The sequence below is a fragment of the Lepidochelys kempii genome, chromosome 1 (assembly GCF_965140265.1).
Source record: "Lepidochelys kempii isolate rLepKem1 chromosome 1, rLepKem1.hap2, whole genome shotgun sequence".
NCBI classification, from domain to species: Eukaryota; Metazoa; Chordata; order Testudines; family Cheloniidae; genus Lepidochelys; species Lepidochelys kempii.
In genome coordinates this window covers 287,162,645-287,182,007 of record NC_133256.1, presented here as the reverse complement: position 1 = coordinate 287,182,007, position 19,363 = coordinate 287,162,645, and the positions used below count along the sequence as shown (strand labels likewise).

General features: G+C 38.3%; 1 protein-coding gene across 1 annotated transcript in view; it reads left to right on the top strand.

The window, feature by feature from the left end:
• The window catches only part of CAND1 (cullin associated and neddylation dissociated 1), a 52,168-nt gene extending 33,211 nt beyond the window's left edge, over positions 1 to 18,957 (top strand). The window contains exons 4-15 of the mRNA XM_073327847.1: positions 730 to 853; positions 1,348 to 1,604; positions 1,683 to 1,788; positions 2,771 to 2,916; positions 6,338 to 6,630; positions 7,824 to 7,965; positions 8,904 to 10,397; positions 11,391 to 11,486; positions 15,012 to 15,181; positions 15,273 to 15,437; positions 15,745 to 15,852; positions 18,068 to 18,957. Coding sequence (XP_073183948.1) covers positions 730 to 853; positions 1,348 to 1,604; positions 1,683 to 1,788; positions 2,771 to 2,916; positions 6,338 to 6,630; positions 7,824 to 7,965; positions 8,904 to 10,397; positions 11,391 to 11,486; positions 15,012 to 15,181; positions 15,273 to 15,437; positions 15,745 to 15,852; positions 18,068 to 18,292 — 3,326 coding nt within the window. The 3' untranslated portion in view covers positions 18,293 to 18,957. The remainder of the gene's footprint in view (positions 1 to 729; positions 854 to 1,347; positions 1,605 to 1,682; positions 1,789 to 2,770; positions 2,917 to 6,337; positions 6,631 to 7,823; positions 7,966 to 8,903; positions 10,398 to 11,390; positions 11,487 to 15,011; positions 15,182 to 15,272; positions 15,438 to 15,744; positions 15,853 to 18,067) is intronic.
• Positions 18,958 to 19,363: the final 406 nt, after the last annotated feature.

Below are 19,363 nucleotides of genomic sequence, written 5' to 3'. Positions count from 1 at the left end.
GAACTATTGGAACTCATTTACAAAACTTTTCTTAAACGTTACATGAATATATTGTCTCATACTATAGAATTAGAATTTATAATCCCTATTCCATGATGAGATATCTTTAAGCTCTAGTGTATCTTAATTAAAACTATCTTTAGATAGGTTTTTTCCTCAAAAAGCATTTTTTATCAAACATGGATTTAAATAAAAAGCAATTTTTTAAAAATAAAATTCATTGATTTTTATCTGCCCTGCTGAAAATTAATGATGACCTACTTAAACTCCTTGGCACTTCACTATACCAGCTGTTCTTCACAGCCAGGTCAAGTTACCTCCCTACTTCTCCCAGTAAACTTTCTTGCTGTTGTTTCTCTTTATTCCCACCTATAATCTACTTCTGGCTCCACACACTTTCAGTCAACAAATACCCCTGTTGTAGGCTTTCAATGGCCTCTACTTTCTGCTGCTTCCATGCCAGCAGCTTTCTGTTCCTTTGAGTTGGATGCAGATTTCTTAATGAAAGAACACCTTGCTCAGTAACTTTTTCTAGGTAGAGCAACCTTTCAGTTTTAGTGTAAAGCAGTCAATTTAGGCTTATGTTGGACAATTAAATAGTCTTCATTGGGAGGAATTTTTGCTAAGTAATTTCCAACTGTTGCAAATATGACATTTGGTATATGACATTTGGTATTAGATTTACACATTTTTACTGTCAAAATGCTAAGGTTTCGTTGTACTTTTCAGGATCTGCGTTAGCGGCTAATGTTTGTAAAAAGATCACAGGGCGTCTTACAAGCGCTATAGCCAAGCAGGAAGATGTGTCTGTACAATTAGAGGCCTTGGATATCATGGCTGATATGCTGAGCAGGTAAGCATCCTTGTTACAAAATGGTGATAGAATGTAATTGTTAATGCTATGTTTTAACTGATTAAATCACTGTGAACTTGATTTTTCTAGTAATTAAATTTTAGGTGATTATAATTTAGGCTTTGTAAATGTGAAACAGTTGAGTAACTTGTTTCAAATGAGGAAAATTGAACACAAATGAAACTTTGTACCAGAATACAAATGTTACATTTAAAATATATTTAATTTAAACGTAGCTGATTAATCAAATAACTCATTATTTATCTTCTGAAGCTGTTGAGAACTTCTTTAGTTACCAGTTTCAGTTGTCAGTATACTTTAAAGGTATATCTGAAAGCAGTTAATTAGTTTCTTAGTTTTTCCAAATAATTCTACTTGCACTTGATATATTTTCTATGGCATTTTGGGAATACTTGGAATAAGAATGATACAATAGAAGAAAGAAATCAGTTCTAGATTCAGTTGGTTTGAGTTTGTGTTTTGTCTGTTTTAAGGCAAGGAGGACTGCTTGTTAACTTCCACCCTTCAATTCTGACCTGTCTGCTCCCCCAGCTGACTAGTCCCAGGCTTGCTGTGAGGAAAAGAACCATCATTGCTCTTGGTCACCTGGTTATGAGTTGTGGCAATATAGTTTTTGTTGACCTCATTGAACATCTGTTGACAGAGCTGTCTAAAAATGATTCCATGTCAACAACTAGGACGTATATACAGTGTATTGCTGCTATCAGTAGGCAAGCAGGTCATAGAATAGGTAAGAGAATTTATATATTTTTCTCTCATTCTGCATGTTTTTAGATGTGAATGATCATTTTTAATTTTCCTTTTTCAGGTGAATATCTGGAGAAAATAATCCCTTTAGTGGTAAAATTTTGTAATGTAGATGATGATGAACTAAGAGAATATTGCATTCAAGCTTTTGAATCTTTTGTTAGGAGGTAAGCTACTTTTAAGGTATGTTTTTTTTTCCCCTTCTTACAAGTTGACTGGTTGTCATTTGACTGACTGTATAAGAAGTCATTGCTAGTCCTTGAGCAATTGAAAAGAGTTGAGGTAAGCCACAAGAAATGTGTTCCTTTCCTTATGGAAGTGATGGTCTTTGTGGTGCAAAATACCTTTGCTGATTTTGAATCAGAGATCATACCTGAATTGCTAAAGCAGATTTTTCTATCACTATCTTGTAATTTAACTGATAATCAGTGTAATATGTAAACAGACTGGCACAATAGGCCATGATTTGCTATTCGTATATAGTGACAGATAAGAAAATTGTTTTTATAAATATAATGCTTATGGAAAGTGCTAGATTCCCATTAGTGGAGACAGAACGTTCTTATTTCCAAAGGTACATCATAAGATTCGATAGCAGTCAGATTAGAAGATCATAATGGTCCCTTCTTGCCGTAAAATCTATGAATATAAATCATAGGCAGCAGCAGAGCATACTTCCCTGTCCCTCTACTTTTGCATTCCCTGAAGAGGTGAGAGGATCTTCTTGTTTCCTTGACCTCTGCTTTGACAGATTGCAACAGCAATAATTTTCACAGTACCTTTTGGGAGCTGAATTATGAGAACTGAACTACAGGACCACAAAGTGGCTAGTGTACTACATTTATATTTTGTTTGATTCTATCTATGGAGGTGAAACTCTGTATTTTTTCCAATCTTCTAACTTACCCTGTGTCAGTTTGGCCTGAGTTCTTGTATAGCAAGTTTCAGATTGTACTGAATGTTTGTAACTGAGTTGAATTCTGAGAAAAAATATGATATGTAATGGGAATTCTGATAGTATTAGATTTGCTAGTGGAATCAGTACTAAAGCATATAGATAAACATTTCTTCTGTTAAAGAAGAATTGTTAATTAATTGTTCAATATTAATATTGTACGTTAAACTTAATTTGTTAAATTTATTATGCAGATGTCCTAAGGAAGTTTATCCTCATGTGTCTACCATTATAAACATTTGTCTTAAATACCTTACCTATGATCCTAATTACAATTATGATGATGAAGATGAAGATGAAAATGCGATGGATGCTGATGGTGGTGATGATGATGATCAAGGTATATTTTCTCTTGGTTTTGGGGAGAAGAGCTAGTGAGCCTAAATTGAGAAGAAATGGAAATGATCAATTCTATAAATCTTAATTCAGGTCTTTCCAAAACTTAAATGATTGTATGGCATTTTCATGTTTTGCTCTTTTATTTTTGCGGGCATGGCCATTTACTACACTCAGTAAGGTGAACAGCATGACATTTTATATAGGTATTTAGTGCATCCATTGGCCTGTATTGTGAGTTTAGAGGGATTATAGTAAAGAATCTCATAACTGTCTAAAAGTACTTGAATGGTGTAAACATGAGGAAGGCATAGGAATTCTTTAGTGTGACATGACTAGAAGTTGAAATAAATTTAGAGAATGAATTTAAGATGTATATCAGGGAAAGTGCTGCTTCTTTGCATGAGATGAGTATTGTTTTTATTTGTATTACCATAGCATTTAGAGTCTTAGTCAGAGATGAGGATCTCATGCTAGCTGCTGTACAAACACAGAACCAAAAGAATGTCCAGTTAGACTGGATAAAGCACCACAAAATATTGCGTAAAACAATGCTGCAGTTGTAGAGGTGTGGAGCAGAAGACTCAGAAGGTCTTAATACCACTTTGCTGTTTGACAAAGCTGTGAGCAGCAGCAGAGAGATGGAGAAGTCTGCAAGAGATAACGTCATCAGTTTACATTTGCATAAAGAAAAGGAGTACTTGTGGCACCTTAGAGACTAACCAATTTATTTGAGCATGAGCTTTCGTGAGCTACAGCTCACTCCATCGGACGCCTACCGTGGAAACTGCAGCAGACATTATATACACACAGAGATCATGAAACAATACCTCCTCCCACCCCACTGTCCTGCTGGTAATAGCTTATCTAAAGTGATCATCAAGTTGGGCCATTTCCAGCACAAATCTAGGTTTTCTCACCCTCCACCCCCCCACACACAAACTCACTCTCCTGCTGGTAATAGCCCATCCAAAGTGACAACTCTCTTCACAATGTGTATGATAATCAAGGTGGGCCATGTCCAGCACAAATCCAGGCTCTCTCACCCCCACCCCCCTTTTTCCCGGGGACACAGACACACACACAAACAGGAGAGTGAGTTTGTGTGTGTGTCTGTGTCCCTGGGAAAAAGGGGGGGGGTGAGAGAACCTGATTTTGTGATGGAAATGACCCACCTTGATTATCATGCACATTGTAGGGAGAGTGGTCACTTTGGATGAGCTATTACCAGCAGGAGAGTCAGTTTGTGTGTGTGGTTTTTGGAGGGGGGTGAGGGGGTGAGAGAACCTGGATTTGTGCAGGAAATGGCCCACCTTGATTATCATACACATTGTGAAGAGAGTTGTCACTTTGGATGAGCTATTACCAGCAGGAGAGTGAGTTTGTGTGTGTGGGGGTGGAGGGTGAGAAAACCTGGATTTGTGCTGGAAATGGCCCAACTTGATGATCACTTTAGATAAGCTATTACCAGCAGGACAGTGGGGTGGGAGGAGGTATTGTTTCATGATCTCTGTGTGTATATAATGTCTGCTGCAGTTTCCACGGTAGGCGTCCGATGAAGTGAGCTGTAGCTCACGAAAGCTCATGCTCAAATAAATTGGTTAGTCTCTAAGGTGCCACAAGTACTCCTTTTCTTTTTGCGAATACAGACTAACATGGCTGTTACTCTGAAACCAAGTTTACATTTGGTTATCTTATCAGCTATAGGGCTAGAAACTTGATTTTTGTTAAAAATCAGATGTTAAATTCTTCTGAAACAGAGACTAGGCCACCACTTTTGCCAGGGAAAGTTTCCAAGTTGCCATCAGTGGGTTCATTTCTCAGTTCCTCTTTTGGTTGGGTATAAAAAGTATAAAATGATTATATTGCTGCTGGGTAGCTTGCCATACTTACTGAAACTTTGGCCCATCACTTAATCTGGATTTCAGAGCATAAGAACAGTGAACTCACATGCTTGTGACTCAGGTAGATTTGAACCTAAGCTGTCTCAGGTGGAAAGGTAGAGCATTCTCCTACTGGGCCATCTAGCTCTGCTTTAAATTAATTTTTAAATATTAATATAATCTACTTCTTGAATGCTCTGCTTCTGTTCTGTTTTCTTTGTGAGAAATAGTGTGGTTGAGTTTGTTGATAAACAAGTGTCTTGCTCTCTTAAGCTGCTAAATAGTTTTACAAGGAGCCTCTTCAGTCCTATAGAAGTTGCTTCAGAGGGCTTCGTTCTCCAGTAAAAGAGAGTTAAATGGAATATTCTGATCAGGTCTATAATATAAATGTCTGACTTAGGGGAACTAAATGTTTAGGCTGTAAGAGTATATATTCTAAGAGTTACAAAATCTTATGTACTATTAAACATAATTTAGTTCTTTCTAAATTGGTCAATTTAACTCAAATTACTGCAGTAGAAATTGACTGTAATACGCAGTCCAGAGTGGTACAACAAAGATGTAGAGATATAAGGAGAGATTTAACAAAACTGTGGAGTATTTAGGACTTTGAAAGACAATATCTTGTCTCTGTTCGCAAAGCAATGTAGATTTTGTAAAATTATTAAAATCTGTACAGTTTCTTACCCCGGAAAGAACCCGAGACTTGTAAGTTTTGGCTTGTAGAAGTCACTGCTGCAGATTGACATGACTCCTTTTTTATGGAATGGGTTACACACATAATTGTAGTGTAAAAAGAAAAGGAGTACTTGTGGCACCTTAGAGACTAACCAATTTATCTGAGCATAAGCTTTCGTGAGCTACATCCGATGAAGTGAGCAGTAGCTCACGAAAGCTTATGCTCAAATAAATTGGTTAGTCTCTAAGGTGCCACAAGTACTCCTTTTCTTTTTGCGAATACAGACTAACACGGCTGTTACTCTGAAACCTGTCATAATTGTAGTGTGTGTACAAGTGATCGGACCAACCACACATGTTGAACCCGTGCACAATTTTTGCTGGTGTAATAATGCCCCCAACGGGAGTAAAATGTGAAGAGGCTAGTTTTCAGAATTTTGATGTGCTCTTGATTATTGCCTTATTGTCTCATGTGATGAATATATATGAAAACATTCAAAATAAAAAATTTAGTAAGGCCACAAGTGTGGTGGGAATGACTTTGTCCAATTAGCAACTGAAGTTGAGGAGGGGATGTATGAGAGGGGCTGGTGTGAGGAAGCTGGCAGAGTAGATAATTAGTTTTAGGACTCAGGCAGTTTTGAACGACCTTTTGTATACTTCTGCTTTATCTTGATTATAGACTGCTTCTTAAATTTCTTAAGCTACTATATTATCTGTCTCTGGTAAGTTTTACACATTTAACAATCTGTTGCATCAAATAAATTTGGGTTCTTTGCAACAAAACTTTCTGTACAAATCTGCTAGCATGGAATGTCTATTTGTGAATTTGTGTATAATAGAAGTTCATTTTATTTTGTAAAGGGAGCGATGATGAATATAGTGATGATGACGATATGAGCTGGAAAGTGAGACGTGCAGCAGCTAAATGTTTAGATGCTGTGGTTAGCACACGACATGAAATGCTTCCAGAATTCTACAAGACCGTGTCTCCTGCTTTAATAGCCAGATTCAAAGAGCGTGAGGAGAACGTAAAAGCAGATGTTTTCCATGCATATCTTTCTCTTTTAAAACAAACTCGACCTGTGCAGAGTTGGCTGTGTGATCCTGATGCAATGGAACAAGGAGAGACACCTTTGACAATGCTTCAGAGTCAGGTTAGCTGTCAGGATTTTTTTTAGTTCTTTGACTTTGAGAGAAGACGATGCTTGATTATTCATTGTGCTCTGGGTTCATGTGGAAAGTGGTGAAATCACTTTGTCACCAGCTTCTTATAGTTGTACACAGATTATGGGTTCTGACTCTGCTAACTCATATGAGAGGGAGTGTATGGTAAATTGGCTCAGATACCTGCAGCTGCTCTGGAAACTGGAATTACCTGTTGGACTCATAGAGTGCTTATTTTATTTTAATTATTGGTTGCTCATCTCTAAAAATGCTGTGGAGTCTATGAACCTAGTTATTATTTGCCCCACTTTTATAAAACAAAACATTCATAGTCTGCGACCTATTATAGCTGTTTAGCTAAATTCAGAATAGGAGAAAAATTAAATTCTCACAATAAAAAAAGGAGACACTTGATCAGTAGAACACATTTTACCTGCAGAATAGAGAGAAGTGGCGGTACTATCAGAATCATTTTCCAAATTGATTTAATAGGGTAAGTATGTAATTAATATATCTGATTCTAGAAATTTGAGAGAAAAGCTACATGGAAAACATGTTTTGCTAAATCTGACCTTAATTTTTCAAGTTAAAATTTCCTGGAATAGTAATTGATTTGAAGATCTGAAACTTAAAGCTGTCAATGTAGCTAGAAATAAAGCTCTTCTGAAGAATCAAAGCCCAGAGAGACATTTTAGGCTTGAATAGAGACCGGGAGTGGATGGATCATTGCACAAAGTAAAACTATTTCCCCATGTTTATTTCCCCCCCACTACCCCCCACTGTTCCTTAGACATTCTTGTCAACTGCTGGAAATCGCCCACCTTGATTATCACTACAAAAGGTGTGTGTCCCCCCGCCCCTGCTGGTAATAGCTCACCTTAAGTGATCACTCTGGTTACAGTGTGTATGGTAACACCCATTGTTTCATGTTCTCTATGTATATAAATCTCCCCACTATATTTTCCACTGAATGCATCCGATGAAGTGAGCTGTAGCTCACGAAAGCTTATGCTCAAATAAATTGGGTAGTCTCTAAGGTGCCACAAGTACTCCTTTTCTTTTTGCAAATACAGACTAACACGGCTGCTACTCTGAAACCTGTCATTTTATTTTCTGTAATTTAGGATAACTGTAAAGGAAATGCTAACTGCCCAACTAGTTAACAGGTGTGTAATTGCTACAGGTTCCTAACATAGTTAAAGCCTTGCACAAACAGATGAAGGAGAAGAGTGTGAAGACTCGTCAGTGTTGTTTTAACATGCTAACTGAGCTGGTAAATGTTTTACCTGGAGCCCTAACACAACACATTCCTGTACTTGTGCCAGGTATGAAAAATGTATTAGTAAATCTGTTACAGGTTAACTGTGACTTCGACTTCAAAAGTTTTTAAACCTTAAATCCTGATATTTAAGAAAAAGCTTTTGAAGTGTAGTTCTAAATTAAGACAATACTACTCAGCTGTAATTGGCAGCTTAGCTTCTTTGTGAATCCACATGCATAGTTTAGTGGCATTTTTACTTTGGTTAGCTCTGGAGAACCAAAGTAAAATGTCCTGGGCTTGTAAGCTAGATTCATTTTGTCTAGTCTATAATCAGAATTGTTAACTTGTGTCTAATTAGAAGGCCAAATTCTGCCCACATTTCCACTTGTGCAGGGCTAAATACTGCCCTTATTTTTCCCCTTTACCACCCATGCAGAATCTTTACCACTGGTTGTGGTGGATGAGCCAAAAAAAAGCTATACTTTCAGATTTGTTGTAGAATTTATAGGGCTGGTAGCTAGAAAGCTCTTATTGGTAAACTAGACGAATTTTGATAGACGCTACTGAGAAGCTACAAATATGTAATCTTCTATATCACTTTTCAGAGAATAATGACACTTTTTATATAAAACGATTAAGTATGTGTCAGTCTTTAGAAGCAGCTAAAACTTCTAACTTGTTTCAGTCTCATGAAATAGCTAGGGATGTGTGTGTACACATACATGTTTTAAGTATGGTCATTTTGAGCAGTTGTGTTCAGAATTTCCTCTAGTAGTTAAAAGAAAAAGAGAGCACAAGCCATCGAACGGCCTATGTGTGCTGCCTGAGTGGAAGAAGTTTGGAAAGTGTATTACTTTAAATCAAAGGTGGGAAAGGCTTTCTGGAAGGAAATGTTTAAGAGCAGAAAATGTTAGCATGATTTGGCTGCATTTTTTAGGTGGTCTTGTTATTTCTGATGTTAAAAATAAATACATAAATAACACAACCTCTTTTCTTTTACAGGGATAATTTTTTCACTGAATGACAAATCAAGTTCCTCTAATTTGAAGATTGATGCTTTGTCTTGTCTGTACGTGATCCTGTGTAACCATTCTCCCCAAGTCTTCCATCCTCATGTTCAAGCACTGGTGCCTCCAGTTGTAGCTTGTGTTGGAGACCCTTTTTACAAGATAACATCAGAGGCACTTCTGGTTACACAGCAGCTTGTGAAGGTCATTCGTCCTTTAGACCAGCCTTCTTCCTTTGATGCCACACCTTACATCAAAGATTTGTTTACTTGCACCATCAAGAGACTGAAGGCTGCTGACATTGATCAGGAAGTAAAAGAGAGGGCAATCTCCTGCATGGGCCAGATCATCTGCAGCCTTGGTGATAATCTGGGCACTGACTTGCCTACTACTCTTCAGATCTTCCTAGAGAGACTAAAGAATGAGATTACTCGGTTAACTACAGTGAAGGCTTTGACGCTGATTGCTGGCTCTCCTTTGAAGATAGATCTGAGGCCAATCCTTGGGGAAGGAGTTCCTATCCTTGCCTCTTTCCTCAGAAAGAACCAGCGAGCTTTGAAACTAGGCACGCTTTCTGCTCTAGATATCTTAATTAAAAATTACAGTGACAGCTTGACAGCTGCCATGATTGATGCTGTCCTGGATGAGCTTCCACCTCTTATCAGTGAAAGTGATATGCATGTTTCCCAGATGGCCATCAGTTTTCTGACTACACTGGCTAAAGTGTATCCTTCCTCCCTCTCAAAGATCAGTGGGTCCATTCTTAATGAACTTATTGGACTTGTGAGATCACCATTATTGCAAGGTGGAGCACTTAGTGCCATGCTAGAATTTTTCCAAGCTCTGGTTGTGACTGGAACAAATAATTTAGGATATATGGATTTATTACGCATGTTAACAGGTCCAGTGTACTCGCAGAGCACTGCACTTACTCACAAGCAGTCTTATTATTCCATTGCCAAATGTGTAGCTGCCCTTACACGCGCTTGCCCTAAAGAGGGACCAGCTGTAGTAGGTCAGTTCATTCAAGATGTCAAGAATTCAAGGTCCACAGATTCCATTCGTCTTTTAGCTTTGCTGTCTCTTGGGGAAGTTGGGCATCACATTGACCTAAGTGGACAAATTGAGCTCAAGTCTGTAATACTAGAAGCATTCTCCTCTCCTAGTGAAGAAGTCAAGTCTGCAGCATCTTATGCTCTAGGCAGTATTAGTGTCGGCAATCTTCCTGAATATCTACCATTTGTCTTACAAGAAATAACCAGTCAGCCTAAGAGGCAATACCTACTTCTCCATTCCTTGAAAGAAATAATTAGCTCTGCGTCGGTGGTAGGCCTCAAACCATATGTTGAGAACATCTGGGCCTTACTGCTGAAACACTGTGAGTGTGCAGAAGAGGGTACCAGGAATGTTGTTGCTGAATGCTTGGGCAAACTTACTTTAATAGACCCAGAAACTCTGCTACCACGGCTCAAGGGATATTTGGCATCAGGTAGGCTGTCATTCAAAATAAATATATATATATTTAGGCTCTGTGTTAAGAGAAGGGAAGAACTTTTGTACTTCTGACAAAGAGTTTAAGTTATACTCAATAGCTTGCCCTTGAGTTTTAATGTATGAAAAATCTCTTCTTGAATTGTGGACTGCTTCCAGAGAATTTCAGAAAATGAGATCATGCTACCTCTTGCCACCTGATTTTACATATTATGCATGAAGGCGTAAGAAATAAGACATTTAAATTTCATGATACATTACGAAGCAGTGATCTGAAATTTTTGTTAATTATCCAGTTGAACATTGTATAGATTTTATTAGATTTGTACTTTACAAATAAGTATTTGAATGGCCGTTGTTTTTAAAATAACATTTTCCTTACACTGGAGGCAGTAGATAGTGTGTAATGTGAATTGCTTCTACACTTTGATAATGAGAATCTGGCTTTCAAAATAATGTAATGGTGGTTTTATTTGTGAAGAGTTGTAAACTAAATCATGTAAATAGTTTTAAAGACCATGGAGACAGCAATGTTTTTTTTCAAAAGCAGCATATAGTTTTGGGACATAATCAAAAGACTTCTGAAATATAAGGATAAGGGTTGAGGGATATATATGGTCATGGTACATAGTTCAACACAGTAATTCCACCTCTAAGGTTGTATTGAAATAAATATTTGCATTTGTTTAGAACTAAGAATTTCTTTAATTAAGGCATTCATTATGTAATGACTTTGGTATAGAAGACAAGTTTATTTAATGTATTCCTAATTAACATTTAACATTAATCCCTGTTTACAATGTAATAATGGAAAATTATAAAAAAAACTTAACACCTTGCGAGCCAATCAGTAACGTTTAATTTTAGTACTTTGAAAGAAGACCTGTTGTGAAGAGAGAAGATGACTTATAATATTTAAATATATTTAATTAAATTATTTAGCAATTTCAGTATTTTTTTTTTTTAACTAAAATAACATGTTTGGTATTAGGGTCATCATATGCTCGAAGTTCAGTTGTTACTGCTGTGAAGTTCACTATTTCTGATCATCCACAACCCATAGATCCACTATTAAAGAACTGCATAGGTAAGTTTCTTATGTTTTTTAAAATTTAAAACCAAGTTTCTTTTTAAGCAGTTAATATTCAGACTTTTATATCAGGTGTGCAGTGTAAAAAATCCATTTAAAACAATGCTTTGCAAGTATCTGAATTAAGCAATCACCAATAACAACTATTAGTGAGAGCTGTTATTAAAGACTGCAGACTGAAGCTTACTGGATGCCATTAAGGAAATGGTAATTCTTCAGTATAGACCACTGAGGTCCCAAACTAGATAGCAGTAGCTGCAAGATTGCTAACCATTGACTTTTTTAATTGTTAAATTTCTTTTCAAGTGATTAATCTTACATTAAAATGTATATACAGTCATGTACTGCATTAGAAACTGAGAGATTTCTATTACATATAATTTTTATACATTATTTGAAGAAACCAGTCAGCTGTCAAAATGTGTTATTGATCCATAAATAGCCAAGATACTTGGAGAATCCAGTAAATCTTTAGGGGGAAAAACAAGCTTTGCATTGTCACATGACTTTCTGATCCTCTAGATCCACTCTTGTTCACGACCCTCTAGCATTGTATAGTATGGTCAAACCCACTAGAGAGAACATTTATAGAATCTATTAAGTAAATCATTTCTACACATGTGTTTAGTACTCTATTTTAGATCTCAAGCTTTTCAGTCTTTATAAAATCATATATTTTTAAAGCAAATACAAACCTTGGTATGATTTTCATATTTCCAAATGGAGTATTTTCTTATGATACGACTGGGCTTTATTTTAGACTGTATCTGGAATAGGTATTACAGTGTATCTGTATTACACTTATGCTTTATTATTACACTTCCTCAAGTTTTAGTAAAGCCTTTCATAAATTGGTTGGGTAGCCAAAAGAAACTATAGCCATGAATGATATGATAGTCCAAAAGCCTTTGTTAGTCTCCTTCTCTGAAATTAAGTAATTCACTACCTTCCTTCTTTGAGTCCATTTTTCCTACAGCCTTACTTGTATTTTGTTCTCCCTTCCATTACTGTTTGTTTTTCTCAAGTTCTCTTTGAGAACTGCATTCTTTGAGGCAAGCGGTTTCATTTAGTCACTTTTTTACTATTTGTTGTCTAAACTCCTTGCTGCATGGCGTCAAGGCCTCTGGCCTAGAAGTTTTTGAGGGGCCTTCTTTCAGAATCAGCCAGTGTCCTTCTTTCATAGGGCCAGAAGAAATTCGTAGATTCCAAGGCCAGAAGGAACCATTGTACTCCTCTAGTCTGATCTCCTGTACAACACAGGCCATAGAACTTCCCCAAAATAATTCCTAGAGCAGATCTTTTAGAAATAAATCCAGTCTTGATTTAAAAATTGTCAATGATGGAGAATCCACCATGACCTTTGGTTAAATTTGTTGCAATATTTAATTACTCTGACCTTTGTCTTATTTCCAGTCTGAATTTGTCTAGAGCTGGGGTGGGCAAACTACGGCCTGCGGCTGGATCTGGCCCCTCAGGGCTTTGGATCCGGCCCGCGGGATTGCCACCACCGCGGGCTCCATGCCGCTCTGGGAAGTGGCCACACCACGTCCCTGCAGCCCGTGGGGGTGGGGTGGCAGAGAGCTCTGCATACTGCTCTTGCCTGTGGGTACCTCCCCCTAAGCTCCCATTGGCCAGGAATGGGTTACCACAGCCAATGGGAGCTTTCGGGGAGGTATCCACAGGCGAGGGAAACACGCGTAGCCCTCTGCGGCCCTCCCACGCCCCAGGGACTGCGCAGGGACATGGTGCCGGCCGCTTCCCGGAGTGACACGGCGCGGGTAAGTGGCACCAGGCTGGAGCCTGAACCCCTCCTGCACCCTGCACCCCAACTCACTGCCTTGAGCCTCCTGCCACATCCCACACCCCTCCTGCACCCCAACCCCCTGCCTAAACCCCTGCCTAAACCCCCTCCTGCATTCCATATCCCTCCTGCACCTCAACCCCCTGACCTGAGCCCCCTCATACACCCTGCACCACTCCTCTGCCCCAACCCTTGCCCTGAACTCTTCCTGCACACCGCACCCCTTCCCATACCCGTACCTCAACCCCCATCCCCGGCCCTTCAAGCAATTTCCCCACCCAGATGTGGTCCTTGGGCCAAAAATTTGCCCACCCCTAGTCTAGAGTAACTCAAAATTATCTTGCTGGGCCAGAGAGCTAGGAACCCAGTTTTTGTTGTGTTCCTGGACACCCAGCAGTGTTCCTCTCCCTTAGTCAGCCTTGCTTCCTCTTTATTTTTTGTTACACAAAAAGAAAGATGGTATCTAGAATTTTTGTTTTGCTTTTCATCCATCCTGTTTTTCCCCCTTTTTACTTTGTTCCTTCATAGCAGTGTCCCATAATATTTAGTAAGCAGTACTGATGCGATCCTTAGTGTATTTATTCTGTCTAGGAAGTACTGTGTTACTGATCTCCACAGGATCTGGATAGCGGATCGTCCGTAGAGGTGTTTTTATCTTAATATATGTTGAATTATCCTTGTTTTCATGATAATTTTAAGAGGATTCCGTGGATGATTCTGCTAGGGTATTTTAAAATATACATTGGAAGGTACTTCCAGGAATTTATATTAGAGAATTCATCTTTAACTCCAGAGTTTACAATGGCTGTCTCATATGTATGTTTTAAGAAAATTGGAACAAAGAAATAAGGAGAGAGATGGCAGTCTTCATGATTGTTTAATACAATTTTCCGTAATTATACAGGGCTTACCTTTCAACAATAAAAACTTACCAATTTAAAAATGAGTATAAATGCTGGTAAAACTCATGAAACTTACTTTTGCATAACAGAACATTTCTGTTTCAACTTCATTACACTAATACCAGTATATTATATATAAGATATAGTTTCAGTTTTACGTCATAGAATTATATCCAGTTCTCACAATCTTGTGCAGCATTACAGGCATATGCTTTACTATTCCATGTGGAAGTTTGCCATATTTCTTCTCCCATGCCACTCCCCAAAGAAAATAAAAACCCTATAACTAATATTTCTTTCTTCTGTAAAAGTAATGTGATTTTATGGCCTTGTAGCTGTTTTGAGTGCATATTGTCTGCTCAGTTTAAATATCTAAGGTATAAAACCTTATTTGGTTGGTTGTGTCTCTCAAATTGTGAGACACACCATAGATTACATGTACATGTGTTTTTCATATTGATTCTTATAATTTCTTCTCTTTTCATATTCAAATATGAATATTACTCGGGATTTCCCCAGCCACCTTAGTGTGCTGTACATGCTTTCTGCAGTCATGCCTTGCATCACACATTGTTCTAGGCAGTTATGCAGCTGTGTAAACTGAAACTTATTAAAATCTTTAAGCTGATTTTAGTTAGTTTATAGTTTAAAGCATTGCTGCTAAATGTAGCAATGTCAGTTCAATCAAAAACAGTTTGCACAGTAAAAAGCTCTCTGTTAACAGGTAAAAATAAATCCCCTGTGGAGAAATATTTCCAGGTTTCTGAGAGTAGCAAATAGAAACATGTCGTGGTAATTAATTTCTTGGCATATTTACAGGTGATTTTCTAAAAACATTGGAAGACCCAGATCTCAATGTAAGGAGAGTGGCCCTAGTGACGTTTAATTCAGCGGCACACAATAAACCATCATTAATAAGAGACCTTTTAGATACTGTGCTTCCTCATCTTTACAATGAAACAAAAGTCAGAAAGGAACTAATAAGAGAGGTAGGTGAACTTGGTGAGACTGCAAAATATTTGTATAAGCTGATTTTAAATTTTAGTAAATATATTCTTGTCTAATGTTTTTTGTGTACAGGTGGAAATGGGACCATTCAAGCATACGGTTGATGATGGGCTGGACATTAGAAAGGCAGCTTTTGAGTGCATGTACACTCTTTTAGATAGCTGTCTGGATAGGCTAGACATATTTGAATTCCTAAACCATGTTGAAGATGGTTTGAAGGATCATTATGACATTAAGGTAAATTATCATCTTGTACATTTACACTTAAACTTGAGCGTTCTGACCCAATTAATATGAAATATTGGCTAAACAGTGACTTCTTTTAAATATTTTGCAATGTTTTTGCTGTACAAATATTGTTCAGATGACTAGAAAGCTGATATAAATACTACCTGAAAACTGTTTTTAAATATATAGTGGGATGTATAGTGAATCATACTTGTACTAGGATGTTGCTGTTTTAAAACTCCTTTTGTAGTGAACTAAAAAAAAGACCTTAATTGTGCAAAACTTAATTATCTCTGAATTGATCTTCCCCAACTAGATGTTAACATTTTTAATGTTGGTGAGACTGTCTACTCTTTGTCCAAGTGCAGTACTGCAGAGGTTGGATAGGCTTGTCGAACCCTTACGTGCCACATGTACAACAAAGGTACTGTCTTAAACTGATGCTTATGTTCTTGAATAATACTTTGAACTTTTTGGTTCTATAGAAATGTTAAGAACCTGAGACTTGAATATTAAGTATATTAGTGTCTGAGAAGCTGTCCATATGAATTTAGTATTACCTGTAGTTCTGGACTACTGATCCACAATAGATTTATATCCATAGACTTTGTGCATGACTCCACTGCATTTTAAGGCAAGATGCCCAAAATAGTAGCTTCACTCATGTAAAGTGCACCTGTAGTCTGTTTATGCATACCCTGACATGGTTGAGTTAGAGCATGGCAGGGCAAACTAGGGCCTGCAGGCTGAATCTGCTCTGTCAGGGCTTTCAGTCCAGCCCGCGGGATTGCCAGCCCCGTGGAGTAGCAGGGCTAAAGCAGGCTGCCTGTCTGCCCTGGCCCCACGTCTCTCCTGGAAGCGGCCAGCACCATGTCCCTGTGACCTCTGGGGGAGGGGGATGCAGAAGGCTCCGTGCGCTGCCCTCATCTTCAGGCGCTACTCCCGCAGCTCCCATTGGCCGGGAATGAGGAACTGCAGCCAATGGGAGCTTCGGGGGTGGTACCTGCAGGCAAGGGCTGTGCGCAGTAGAGCCGCCTGCCCCGCCCTCCCCACCCCACTGCACCCCCAGGAGCCACTGCCGGACATGCTGGCCACTTCTGGGAATGGCGTGGGGCCAGGGCAGGCAGGGAGCCTGCCTTAGCCCTGCTGCATGCTGCTGCCAACCCAGAGCCGCTTGAGATAAGCAGCGCTGGGCTGGAGCCCGAACCCCTCCTGCACCCCACATCCCAAGCCCCTGCCCTGAGCCTCCTAACCCTCTGCCTTGAGCCCCCTCCTGCACCCCAGTCCCCTGCTCTGAACCCCGAACCCCCTTCATTGAGCCCCCTGCCATACCCGTCTTGCACTCCAACCCCTTGTCCTGAGCCCCTTCCTGCACACTGCACCCCAACTCCCTGCCCCAGCCCTACATTCGTTGCCCTGCATACAATTTTCCCACTCAGATGTGGCCCTCGGGCCAAAAAGTTTGCCCACCCCTGAGTTAGAGTATGGCTCTTTAATTTAAAATGTTGTTGATCAAAAATAATTTGGGAGGCTCATGTAATACATCATATGAAAAATAGTTCCTAGTAAAATTATAAGAGAAGATAGGGAGGGAAAGAGTATAAATCCCTTTTCTAATCTGAATATACTTGTTCACTTTTTCTAATTTTTTTTAAATTCTTTGGATTATTTGGTCTACTCTCTGTCCCTCAGAAGCCAGGCTGCCCATTTAAGCAATGTAAAAACTGAAATTTCATTGAAGAAACTTAATGTGGAATTTTAAATAGTTTTTAATTTTTAACTATAGAGGTTTAAAAGTTACTAGAAACTTACAACTTGCTTCTAGAAGGTGAAATAAGCAGTTTGAAGGGAGAAGAGCAGTGTAAAATGGTGCTTTCACCCCGTCTTTTGAAAACTTCCTTATTTAAAAATTTAAGATTGTTCAGGCAAAGACCATCTTTTGGTTCTGTGCTTATACAGTGCCTAGCACAATGGGTTCCTGGTCTGTGACTAGGGCTCCTAAGATACAGTAATAATTAACTTCCACCTTCATATCACCTACACAGTTTCTTGTTACCCATCTTCCACCAATAATCTGCTCCTTATTTCACTTGATTGATTTAGGGAGTATTACTTTCAATGATGAAGTCCTGTCTGTGTACCATTAAAAGTTCTTGCTTAGGAATGATATCAAAAATTTCTAACTGATCAAGAATATGCTTTGGTCAGTATGTCCATTGCTGTATTATAATTTGTGCTTCAGCAACTCGTGGTCATTTTTATAATATTACTGACCTTACTAAATTGAACCAGTTTGGCTGCTATTTGCTTTGAATCTGTGTAATGAATTGCTAAATCAAATTTATTTATTTTTCTGTAAGGAATGTTTTTGCTTAATCTGCAATTTTCAGGCTCTAACCTATTTGTAAGGTTTTTTTAATTAAGACTGCTAAGCATCAGATGCACTATAGCTGTCCAGTCTCCTGTGGTTATCTTTATATTCTTTTCATCCTAAAAAAAGTATCTTGTGCAGTATAAACTATTTCAAGTGCTTGTCAAATTAAAGTGGTAATATGGAAGGAAAGATACCTTACATCGACTGGTTTAAGAAGAGCTCAGTTTTAAATGTAAACTTCCTACATACACTACTTTTTCTACAGGTAAAGGCAAACTCAGTGAAACAGGAGTTTGAAAAACAAGATGAACTGAAGCGGTCTGCCATGAGGGCAGTAGCAGCCCTTCTAACCATTCCAGAAGCAGAGAAGAGTCCGTTAATGAGTGAATTTCAATCACAGATAAGCTCTAACCCTGAGCTGGCAGCCATCTTTGAAAGTATCCAGAAAGATTCATCATCCACTAACTTAGAATCAATGGACACTAGTTAGATGTTTGTTCAAAATGGGGACCATTACGTTGAACCATATGATGCACTGAATTGACAGGTTAAGAGTAAGAAACAGAAAAATATCTAATCTTCACATTGTTCCACTTTATTTACCTTTATGGAGACAGTTGGCTTTTTCCCATTGTTGCTTTTCTAGCATTTATTCCAGAAATACGTATTTCCATGATCCAGAAGTTGTAAACCACTCATGTTTTAGTGGATTTGGCCACATTTGAAATGAAAATAAAAGATTAAAACATATGGTGTATGGAAATAGGTTCCAACATCCATTTGCCCTGTAATGTTTAGGATTAAAATGTTAAAATTTTGTGACCATGTTTTTTTCTTTTTTTTTAATTTTTCTTCTTTCTGTAAAAACAAAACCACCATGTTTTTGTATAACTTTTATTCTTTTGTGTTTCAGCTACATAAATTGATTTGGCTGGCCGATAAGAAATTGTTCTGTGTAAGATTTATTATATTACAGAGGGTTTGGGCACAGTTTAAAAAGTGCAGACATAAGTAAATGTCATTTTTAAAGGTGTGGGGATTAGAAAATTAATATCCCTGTTGTGCACACTAACTTTGCATGAGCAAGTTTACAAATATATATTGTCTGTAAAACAGCATGTGCAGTTTATTCATAATACATGTTAAAATAAGTAATACTGTATCAGTGCAATTTTCAGGTATTTATTTTTACATAGAAAATGCATTCATAGAGGAAGGGGAGAGGGTTAAATTTTAATCTGGTTTTCTAGGTGCAGGTGTAGTGAATTTTTACAGGTATTTTTACAGTGAAAGTAATCTTGTCTGTTAAACCAGTGTTTCCCAACAAGGAGGATGGATTCCCTGGGAGGTGTGGGGGTAGATAAGCAAGGAGGTTGGGATGGTTGGGCAGAGAATAGTAGGTGGGAGGAAACTGCATAACCGTGGGCCCAGCTCTCCCTCTGTTATAAATACGTGCCAGAGGTGGCTTCTTGAAAGGCGTCTGCTTTCCATCCCTCAGCTCTTAATAGTGCAAGTAATGTGCAGAGGAAACTCTTCTCTTCTCTTTAGTAGTGGTCAGAAG